Here is a 10,766-nt window from a genome sequence, read left to right as displayed (position 1 = left end):
TGAAGCTCACAACTGCTGGGGCTCTCAGGGTCAGCTCCGGGCTTAGGGCACCCGCCCACTCAGAGAACCTTATAAGCCAGCTGAGCAGTGGGGCTGGCAGGGGCGGGAAGAATGCTGGGCTGAGCCCTCAGGGCTGGCCTGCCGTGCGAGTGGCAGAACTCCACTCCAAGGCTGCAGGCAGGCAGGGAGGAAGCTGTGTCCAGCCTCTGCCCCAGCTGACAACGCGGCTGACCCCCTCGTCTGACCCCGGGTGGGAACTCTGACCCGTCTGGGAAACTAAAAGGGCTGCCACTTTGGGGAGGCGAATGGAGGAAGGGAAGCTGGGAGAGGGATGGAGAGGAGCACAGGTCCCCTTCCATGCTATGGGCCCAGCCCCAGGTGCTCAGAGAGGGAGGACAGCTGCCACTCAGGTGGTGTATGTTCACATCCAATTTATTACTTTTATTGAGAACAGGAAGCCGCATACATAATGATACAGAGTCACCGTTCTCGCCGCAAGTAGCCACCACCATCCAGTGAGGAAGGTCCCTTCCACCCAAGAGCTCAGACCACTGTGCCGGTGGGTATGGGCCTGGAGGAGGACCTACTCCCTTCACCCCCAATCCATGACCTCGCTTGCCCTGCAGAGACTCAGCCACAGAAGAGACCAACAAGGAGGCCTGGAGGGAGATGCAGCCTTCCTTGAGGAGCGAGGACCACCATTCCCAGCCCGCCTAAGTTGGGATCTTGCAGCGCTTCCACTAGTGCTCTGGAGTAGTGGACACTACCAGCACCATCTCCGCACCCCCACCAAGCCTGGCCACCTACTCCAGGAACAGGCAGCGAGGTCAGAGCAGCAGCATCTTTGGTTAGGATATCGCCTGATGAACGTGTCCCAGAGAGCCTGAGGACAGCCAGGGCTAACTGCAGGCTGAGGAGCAGGGCCTCCTTGGCTGCCCTCGCTAGCACCTACTCCTGAGACACACGGGGGACACACAGGACTCCCGGCTCATCGAGGGACTCACTTCTCCTGGAACTGGAGGAATCCGGGTTTGACCTGGGGCTTGGCGTTTTCTAGAGAAGTCGTTGCCAAGGGCGAAGTGGGCAGGTGAGGCACTGACGCTGGAATCTGAGGCATCTGGGGTATGGTGGAAGCCAGCTGCTTCCAGGCGAGCAGGGTTGGGGTAGAGGGCACGGCGGCCGGGCCGGGAGTGGGCCCCTCCAGAGAGGAAACCGTGGCTGTGGTGACAGGAGGCGCCGGAGGGGATGCGGGGGCCAAAGAAGGTTTGGTCTCAGCAGCTGAGGCTGGGAAGGAAGCCTCTGTGTTTCCTTTCACTGCTCCTCCCTCCGTCCGGAAGTGGAAGCTGCAAGAGGCAGGAGAGGGCGTCTCAGGTGGGCTGTGGAGAAGGCCCTGAGCAGGTCAGCCATTCCTCGCTGGGCATGCCTGGGGGTGGTGGGCCCTGCCTGTCTGCCTCAGAAGCCTAGGGTCCCAGTGTCCCCTTCTCGTCGCCAGTGCTAGGCATGATCCCACTAGGCGAGAAGGGCTGAAAGCAAATCGCGTCCTCCAGTCTTGAACTTGGACTCCTGGCTCAGCCCTAACTATGCCATCCTACTTGTGACCTTCCTGATGTGTCTGTCCCTATCCTCCCTACACAAAGGGGGCTCTCGAGGACAGCAGGCCCTGGATCACAAAGCCCATCCTTCTAGAACCTGCTCTGGAATTTAAAGATAGGTCTCAGTATTCAGAATTGGTTCTTTGCAGACTAGCAGCTAAGGCTGCCCAACAGTGAGAGAGCCCGATCCGGGGTTTAGGGAGCAGTGAAGATCTGATTTAAATGTTTGCAAGTTCTGGGTTCAATTATAATACGTGGCTTGGCTTGCCACATTTCAGCTCCCTGGATTTTACAAATTAATTTCATTACTTTTAGGTTAAAGAGAATCTACAAATACAGTATTTTAGCTGGAAAAGGCCTTCACTGAGGGTCCCTGCCCGGGTCACAGTTAGGTGTCTCCAGCTGGCTCTGCAGGGAGCATCTGTGGTGGGCTGATGGCTGCACTGGGCCTGGGTGAGCTCAGAAGACCTGGCTGGTGGTGGAGCAGATGGGGGATGGGGAAGCCTGCCTTTAGTCAGACAGCACCTTCTGAGAAGAAGCCAGCTCAGCTTCTGAAGTCTGGTGGGAACGACACACAGGTCTTTCATGGAAGGCAGCAAGAGGCCTGTGAAGCGTCCAGCCCCACTCAGCCCAGAGCCAGGTTGGGATAAATGGGGCTGGGTTTAAATGGGCCCCCTCCAGGGACCCCAACTCACTTGGCATGCTTGATGGCCCCGTCCAGGGTGCTGAAAAGTGCGCCGCACTCCTCCACCACGCAGTGGAAGTGGGCCTTGTGAAGGAAGTCACACTGGGCATCGCAGAAGTCCTTGGTACCAAACCTGGCCAGAGGAGCCAGCGGGTTAGAGGAGACCCTGGAGCTCTGTCGAGGCCGGGATGTGTGGTAGGGCCGGGTGCTGGCCACTAGGACGGACGGGCATGGCTCCTCCCTCCCCTTTGCTCTCCCGATGAGCCGCTCACCTGCGAAGGTACACCTTCCAGGGCTCCGACAGCTTTTCCTGGACCAGCGCCTTCGCGGCCTTGCCCAAGAAGGGCGAGGACTCCACGGCGGGGCTCCCCTCCGCTTCCGTCTTGATGTTCAACAGGCTGCCGAGGTTGGGGTTGCCCTGAGACATCTGTGAGGAGGACAGGGGCTGTGCTTGGGGCTGGGAGACCTCAGGACACAGGACTGGCTACCCTGGGAATAGCAGCAGCTCTGAGCCACTCGGGCCTCTCACAACCGAACAGAGCATGGCGGCAGTGCTGGAGAGGCAGCACAGGAGAGGAGGCCCAGCCCGCGTGGCTCTGGCTATGGAAGAGCCGTCTCTGAATGGACGCTGCTCCGGCCCTGTGGAGATGCCAGGGCTCCCGCACACAAGCCCCTTGCTGCTAGGAGCCATCACTCAAGCTGAGGCCGAGACTCGGGGCACACACTCCTGCCCAGCTTTCCCCAGACTTTGTGGCTCCCTGGTTATTTTCCTGCCAGATTTTCAAAAGAAGTACAGGAGGAGGAGGGGTGAGGGGAACCCCTACAAATTCCTTGAGAACAAGAGAAGGCACACAAAGGAGGAGCAGGGAGGGAGGGAGGGAGGGAGGGAGGGAGGCTCGCGGGGTGAGAGCAAGACAGCTGAATGCTGCTGGGCGAGGAGGGGAGCCGGGAGGGGAAGCCCTTGTGAAGGCTTGACTGGAGCGGGTGTGGGACTCTGACAGGAAGGGACTGGGGGTGCCAGGAGCAGTGTCCCAAGATTGGGGAAGGGGAGCACGAGAGCAAGCAGGCAAAGGAGGGAAGAAAGAGGCACGGGGTGGGTGCCGGGGCAGAGGGGAGTGGCGGGCTCCTGCCCTGCCGAGGGCTCAGCCAGGTCCCCAACCCCATGGGGTCTGGCCCAGGACCAGCTCCCTCCGCAACAGTCACTTGTGTACAGTAACCAAATTAATCTTGCTGTAGTCAAATTTATCATGTGAAGGAGGAAAATATATTTGAGATGATGTATAATTTACAAAGACCCTGCATTATTTAAAATAAATATTCCGGAGCGACCTCTGCGGAAGGCGTCCGAGACCATTACTCACCCCGAAAAGTGGAAATTGATGCTTTGCTCCCACTTTGGTCCCCCCTCACCCACCCCCTTTTAAACAAACAAAATATATAAAATAAATAAATAAAATTAATAACTAAAAGCGAAAGAAGTTAGAGGGCTTTGGAAAAGCTTTTGGAGCCCTCCATCTGAAGGGAAAAAAAGGGTGTCAGAGGCTAGAATATATTTCTTCAGCCAGTTCATTAAATTAATTTGTAAGCAGTGGCTCTGAAATTATATCCGATGAAAAATGGCCTCAAAATTTAAATGGTACAAACTCATCTTATTAGAGGCAAAACATTAAAAAACAAACACATCCCCCCACCCCCCAGCACAGCTTTAATTTCTCTGGGTGGGGGAATGGGAGGCGTGTGATGGATGGTTCTTACCTTATTCATAAGCGAGGATAAAAGAGATGAATTTGCCGGGACTGCGTGGCCATTTGATTCATTACTGGAACACACAAACCAAGGGGCTTTAGCTCAGACATACGTAGGACTGAGCCCAGAGCCTCACCCCTCCCAGCCCGGCCCTGGGGCTCCAGCCCGCCTGCTACATCTACCGGGGCAGGGGGACGACCCCTTCCGGGAGGGCTTGGCCCCTGGCCCCTGTTGGGGTCTGGCTCGGAGGGTGCAGTACCCTGAGCCTCCTGCAGGGGGGCAGACCTGGGAGACCGCTGCCTCGCCTCACCTGGGCTCCTTCACAGTCAGGTCTAAACTGCGGTCCTGGGAGGCCTCGTGGGAACCTGGGGTGCCAGCATTCTCACCGGGCTCCTGCTTCACCGGGGCTGGGGGGAACCTGGTGGGGGTGGCCTGCTGCCCATTTCCTACAGGGGAGGGGAGGGAAGATGGTGTTAGAGGGGCTGAGAGCTTCATATGGGCATAAACCAGGACCTCTGGGAGAAAGAGCAGAAGGCCGGGTGGGCTAGGGCCCTTGGGGAGCCCTGACTGCTGGTCAGCGATTCTCCCCACTGACGGGATCGCTTGTGACGCTTACCCCTGTGTGGCAATTCTTCAAGTGATAATTATTGCAAAATTATGTCAAAGTTGTCCAGGCTCAGGGCTTCCTGGAGGAGAAGGGCGAGAGGCTGGGGAGGGGGTTGGGACAGGGGTGGGGGCCCTTCATTTTCTCCACCAACTGTCACAGTCAATTTGTGGGGCTGCCGCTTAGGCTTTTATTAAAGACTCTGTTAACGCTGAGGGAAAGTGGCAGATCTAGACTGGGAGCTGCGCCCCCTCCGCAGGTCCCTGTCCCACTGTTGCCGGGGCGACGGCCCTGCCTTCCACTGAGCATGCCTAGGAGGGGCATCTGCTGGGTCAGGGCTATGGAAGCTGACAGCCAATCAGAGTGGTTCAAACTACGTGACCTCGCCCGTCAAGCTGTCCAGGGCAAGGCTACGAGGCCCACCCCGGCTGGCAGGGCTGGACCGGGTCAGTGGGAGCTGTTGGGGTGTGGGCGTCGGGGGAAAGGCTGGAGTCGGGCGGGCAGAGGATTCGGGAGGCCAAGCAGAGTAGGGGCAAAAGAAGTTGCTGACAGGAACATGTCCACTGAGCCTTTCTCCATAATCCCCAAGTGACTGAAATATTAATCTGCCCCCAGGCGCTGCAGCTGACAGAGAGCTGCTTCACAGACAGCAAGTGGCATTTTATTAAAAAATAAAGGGAAATGAGCCCCCTTTCTCTTTGCTTGACCTTTCTTTTGGGGGAAGGCGATTTTTCTAATGAAAAGAAAGTACTTGACAGTCTGGCCACCGAGCCCAGTGTGGCTCTGCGGGGCCCCACCCCAGCGTGCAGGCACCTGGCCAGAGGGGCGTGGCCCTGGGCAGTCCCCTCTGTTCCTCCCAGGAACGGAAGGTTGGGTCACTCCGAGCTGCCAGCTGACAGGAGCGTCCCACTGGGGACACGACAGTTTTCAGAATCAGAGTGTCCGCATTCCAGCAGCTCACCAAAGTCACTTGCCCAAAGTCCCCAGGGAGACAGGGCCCAGACCCCTGCCAAGTGCTAGCGGCCCTCTGGGAGGTCTGGGCCACGGGGACCCTCAGTCTTGGCTGGTCTCGAGACAGTCTCGCAGCAAAGCAGGGCGCATGGGCTCAGGAGCCAGACTGCTGAGGTCCAAGTCTCAACTTCGCCACCTTCTAGCTATGTGCCCAGGAACAGACTATGCCCGCACTGTTCCCATAGCTCCACAAGGCAGGACTTCTGTCTGTCTTCTTCCCTGCCACGTCCCCAGCACCAGATGGGTGCCTGGCCCTCAGTAAGCACGCAGCGAGCTGCCCTCAGCAAGCACCAGCGGTTGTCGAATGAATGAATGAAGTGAGCCGCATCCCAGACCTGAGCTCACTCTTCTCAAGGATTTGACTAATGCTAATTACCCAGAGGTGGGGGAAGCAGAGGGAGAGGAGCGAGGTAAACAGAAGAGCCAAGGCATTCCAGAGAAAAAGAGCAGAAATACTAAAATACTAAAAGAGCAGAAAAGTTGAGAAAGGAGGATGACCCCTCAGGAGAGATGGACTGGCTCCACGGCTTCCAGGCGACAGCCACTGGTGTGGCTGAAATTAAAGGAATTCCACCTGAATGCAGTTCCTCAGTCGCACTAGCCACATTCAAGCACTCACCAGCCACACGTGACAGTGCAGAAACAACGTTTCGTTGTTGCAGAAAGTTCTACTGGATAGGGCGGACTGGGAGGGAGAGCCTGGGACAGGCATCCTCAGACTTGAGGGGTTGGCCAGGCGTGAACCTCCGAGTGTCCCTGAAGTGCAGCCACCTGCCACTGGGCTGAACTCATGTCCCCTCCAGGTCGCCTGGAGGAGGCCCTAGGGAAAACTGGGGCTCTGGGACTTTTCCCATCAGGGGCGGGACTTGTAAAGCGGCAGGGTGAGAAGGCCAGGACGGGGGCAGCTGGCGGTTGCCCTGGGATGCCTAGGCGCCCCATGAGACCAAAATTATTGCCCCCACTTCACGAGTGAGCCAGAAGCAAGAGCTGCCGGGGGTGGGGGCAAGTGAGGATGAGGAGCCGCAGATAGGAAGTGAGCAAGATGGAGGCAGAGACAAGGCAGAGAGGGGCGGTGGGGGGACCAGGGACGCGGGGGCAGGGAGCAGAAAGAGGCCTCTGCCAAACATCCCCCGACTGTGCTCCGCAACCTGAGGCCAGCGAGCTCCCTGCGTCTGTGAGGTGCTTGCTTCCTGGGCAGGGCCCGGCCTGCTCACCTGGGTCAAAGGTGGCAGAGGGCTTGAGGGCGGCTGCGGCCAGCCTGGCCATCATGGGCGAGATGAGGCCCTTGCTTGCAGAGATCCTCTCCATGATGGAGGCGGGGGGCACTGGGACAGAGGTGGCAGCCACGGGGGCGGAGTCACCAACTCCGGAGGAGGCCAGAGCAGGCGTGTCAGGTGTTGCTGAGGCTGCTGCCCCAGACGACATGGTACCCATGAGGCCAGGGGCACCCACGGGCAGGGAGGTGCTCCCGCGGCCCGGAAGGATGGGGAAATAGGGTGCAGCGGTGGGCAAGCCTGAGTTGGAAAGGGCAAGGGCCAGGGGGATGGAGCCGGGCAGGCCCTGGGACAGCAGCCCAGAGATCTTGCTGTTGGGAGGCTTGGTGGCACTGGGCACCGCCTCAGCAGTAGCGGCGGCAGTGGCCAGGGAGGCGGAGGACTGCTGGCTGGTGGGGGAGGCGCTGAGGCTGGAGTTCTTGCTGCTCAGGGCAGAGAAGTCCACCAGGTCGTCGTTGCTGGACTCCTCGTGCTCCGTGTCCTTGGTGCCCAGCAGCGAGGGTGGCAGCCCCAGCACGCCCGAGGAGCGGATGTGCCTGCGCTCGTGCTTGCGCTTGTGCGAAGTCATCTGGCTGGTGGAGGTGAAGGTAAAGCCGCAGCCGGCGCGGATGCAGTGGAAGTGGTTGGTGGCCTTGCTGTACACGCAGCCCTCGTACTTGCACTCCTCGTACTTGTAGAACTTCTTGAAGCCATCCTTGGCGTAGGCGTCGTCCTTGATGTGGTAGCTCTTGTGCTTCTCGATGTCACATTTGTTCTTGAAGGTGAATGTGCAGCCGGGACGCCTGGATGGGATATCGGGAGCCTGTCATGGGGCCTCACGGGGCCGGGAGGAGGCCCTGCTGCGCTCCCACCACGACTCCAGGAGGGACAGGCCTCTAATGGAGGACCGCGGGACGCGAAGGCGGTGCCTCGGAGCAGCCCTCCACTCCCATTCCTACTTACTCCCTTGCGGAAGCAGGGCCCTGCGCCATCCCCTGGGCCTGGCTCCCTAACGTCCGTCCCTCTCCCAGGACAGGAAGCCTCCCCAGCCAGCCTTCCAGCTACCTGCAGTGGAAGTGTGTGGTCTTCTGCCCGTAGAACTGGCAGTCGGCTGTGCCACAGTCCTCAGTGGCTCGGAAGCGCTGGAAGCCGTCGTTGATGAGCTGGGTGTTCTTCTTGTGGAAGTTCTCGTGGGTCATCACGTCCGATGTGCTCGTGTACACCTTGTTACAGCCCACCTGCAGGGACCAGAATGGCGGTCAGGGGAACTGAGGTCAGGCACCCTTGGGCCGGGGTCAGAGAGGCTTCTGCTGGGTGCGGCTGGGGCCATGGGGCCTCAGGCCGCTGACCTCCCCGCTCAGGGGAGCTTTTGCACCTGTAAACATCTAGCTCGGGCCATGGAGAAGGTTTACCTAGGAACCTCAGTAGGAAACCTCTAACAACCTCGCAGGCCCCCAGGGCCTGGCCCTGCCCACGCTGAGGGTCAGGTTGTCTTCAGGGACACCAAACGCCTCCCGGCACAGGTGTGGGAGCCCAGATCTGCGGCAGGTGGGTGTGGGAGCCCAGATCTGCGGCAGGTGGGTGTGGAGTCCCAATCTGTGGCTCCACCTCTAAAGCCCCCCGGGGCAGGCAAGACTGGACCCTGCGGCCTGGTGGTCACCTTTAGCCCAAGGACTTGCTTAGTGGCTGTTTCCTGGCACAGGGCCCTCCCCACCCACCCCAGCTGGGCCAAGGCAGGCAACGTTGCCATATTGAGTAAAAACCAGTGGAATCTGAACACTCTTGAAGGCTGGGCTGTGCCAGTGTCTGCACCATCTCAGAGCCCAGAAAGCGAGTCCCCCTCCCCTCCTGGGCCAGGTTGTTTCACAGAGGCCATAACAACACCCTGACAAATACTGGGGGAGGCGCAGTGGCTGCTATTTGCAACCCAAAGTTGCTCCCCTTGGACCTGACACCTTGAAAAAGCCCAGACTCTGCGTGGCATTAAAACAAAGAATTAAACAAAAACCTCCTCAGGAACCATTCGCAATACTGCTCTTGGTATTAAAGCCTGAAAAATGTCGGTCTGTATAAACAGCTCACTGAATTTCACCCGCACCAAGTATGGCCATGGGGAAGGCCCCGCCCTGGCCCACCAGCCACTGCCCAAGCCCGAGCCCCCGGGACTGTCCACCTGCCTGTCGCCTCTGTCCTGGGGTGGGAGAAAGGGAACCCCTTGTCGGGAGGGTCCCTGCTCCCGGGGCAGCCCTGCCTGTGGGTGGGGTGGGGGGGGCGAGGCACCTGCATGCAGTGGTAGTGGGTGCTCTTCCCGTTGAGGTGGCAGCCGTGGTAGTAGACGCTGCAGTCGTCCAGGGGGCTGAAGCGCATGAAGCCGTGCTGCAAGGAGTTGTCCCGCTTCTTGTGCATGTTGTAGTGCCGAATCACGTCCTGCTTGCTCGTGAACCTCTGCCGGGAGAGGGCCAGGTTGGCAGGAGCCTGAGCTTCCAACAGACCCGGGGCGCCAGGGCCAGGCGCCAGCCCCAGGGCTCTCGGGTCTCCCTATAAACACCCCTGCTTGGGGTCCAGGCAGCCCAAACTGCCCCCAGGCCAGCGCACTGGACCTTAGCGAGAACAATTCCAAAGGGTCCAGAACTAGAGACCTTTCACTAACCCTCCCGCAGGCTCCTAAGAGCCATGCCCGGGAGCAGAGAGGATGACCTGAACCAAACGTTTAAGGTAGGGGCTCTGATGGTGACAACTCATTTTGCCCGGTGCCGCCTGTGGGATAGGCCAAGCTGGGCTCCTTGGCCAGAGAGAGGGAGCGGACACTGCGCAGATGGCCCACACTCCTCACTCGCTAGCCTTGCAATCACTAACTACTGGTTTTGGAAAAAGTGACAAACAATCCGAACCTCGATGTTATTATCTGTAAAATGGGGCAGTAATGCCAACCTCATAAGAACACTAGGAAGAATCTATTAGATGAGGTACCTAGGCTGTCTGGCACATCCTTGGTGCATGGTGGACTCAATGAATGAGAACCTGAATTATTATCACGAGGGTGTAGATGGCTCCAGATCCTACTAGCTGCCTTGTGCGCAGGAATCTGGGGGGGTGGGCAGGGTGGAAGTTTTTCTGCCCGCCCGAGTTAAGCTCAGGTGGCCTGAGCAGAATGGAATACCCATCCCACTCCTGAGAGGCTCCTCTGCTGCTGTGCCAGCAGGCGGGGGCGGGAACGGGGTGGGTGCCCGAGGGACATTACCTGGTAGTTGCACTCGGGGTCAAGGCAGTGGTAGTGCTCGCGGTACTGGTAGGCGCAATGGATATGGCCACAGTGCTGACTGCCTGAGAACCTGCAGGGAGGAGTGGGAGGCTCAGGTCTCTCTGGGTGCCAGCCTGGGCAGGACTCTTCCAGGGGCTTTGGCCTGAGCAGCCGAGGAATTCTGTACCCATGCCCCAGGGACACGTGCTGGGCTTCAGGGGGCCCTGAGCCCTGTGTGAGGCCGTGGAGGGGCAGAGATGGTCTGCCGCGGTGAAGAGAGAGAGGCCTGAGGCGGCCAGGACAAGTGATCGAGCCTCTCAGGAAGCCCAGAGCCACTGAACTGCAGACCCAGACCATAGGCCCAGAGAGTCCATCTGCCCCGGGAATGAGTCCAGCTGAGGTACAGAGGCCTGGCACCAAGGTGGGGAGAAGGAGCCGGGGCCAGCCGAAAGTCAGAGCAGAGACAGGGAAGATGGGATGGGATGGGATGAAATGATGAGGGCAGGAACCACCACAGTGGCCCGACTACCTTTTGTGCAGGTGCCACCCACCCGCTCACACCCCACCAGCACTGGGCCAGGTGCTGGGGGACCCTGGCTGGGTCAGCCCAGAGCTCTGTTGCCCAGAGGTGTTA

The 10,766-nt window shown here is 59.2% G+C and overlaps 1 protein-coding gene across 1 annotated transcript in view; it reads right to left on the bottom strand.

The window, feature by feature from the left end:
• Positions 1-425: 425 nt before the first annotated feature.
• Positions 426-10,766, bottom strand: part of CASZ1 (castor zinc finger 1) — a 17,371-nt gene continuing 7,030 nt past the window's right edge. The window contains exons 4-12 of the mRNA XM_025048634.1: positions 10,133-10,223; positions 9,172-9,336; positions 7,957-8,129; positions 6,853-7,694; positions 4,334-4,469; positions 4,033-4,096; positions 2,550-2,704; positions 2,288-2,410; positions 426-1,343 (exon numbers count right to left, since the gene is read on the bottom strand). Coding sequence (XP_024904402.1) covers positions 1,001-1,343; positions 2,288-2,410; positions 2,550-2,704; positions 4,033-4,096; positions 4,334-4,469; positions 6,853-7,694; positions 7,957-8,129; positions 9,172-9,336; positions 10,133-10,223 — 2,092 coding nt within the window. The 3' untranslated portion in view covers positions 426-1,000. The remainder of the gene's footprint in view (positions 1,344-2,287; positions 2,411-2,549; positions 2,705-4,032; positions 4,097-4,333; positions 4,470-6,852; positions 7,695-7,956; positions 8,130-9,171; positions 9,337-10,132; positions 10,224-10,766) is intronic.

Source organism: Pteropus alecto, unplaced genomic scaffold, assembly GCF_000325575.1.
Source record: "Pteropus alecto unplaced genomic scaffold, ASM32557v1 scaffold125, whole genome shotgun sequence".
Taxonomy (NCBI): Eukaryota; Metazoa; Chordata; class Mammalia; order Chiroptera; family Pteropodidae; genus Pteropus; species Pteropus alecto.
This window is presented reverse-complemented; position numbering and strand designations above follow the sequence as displayed.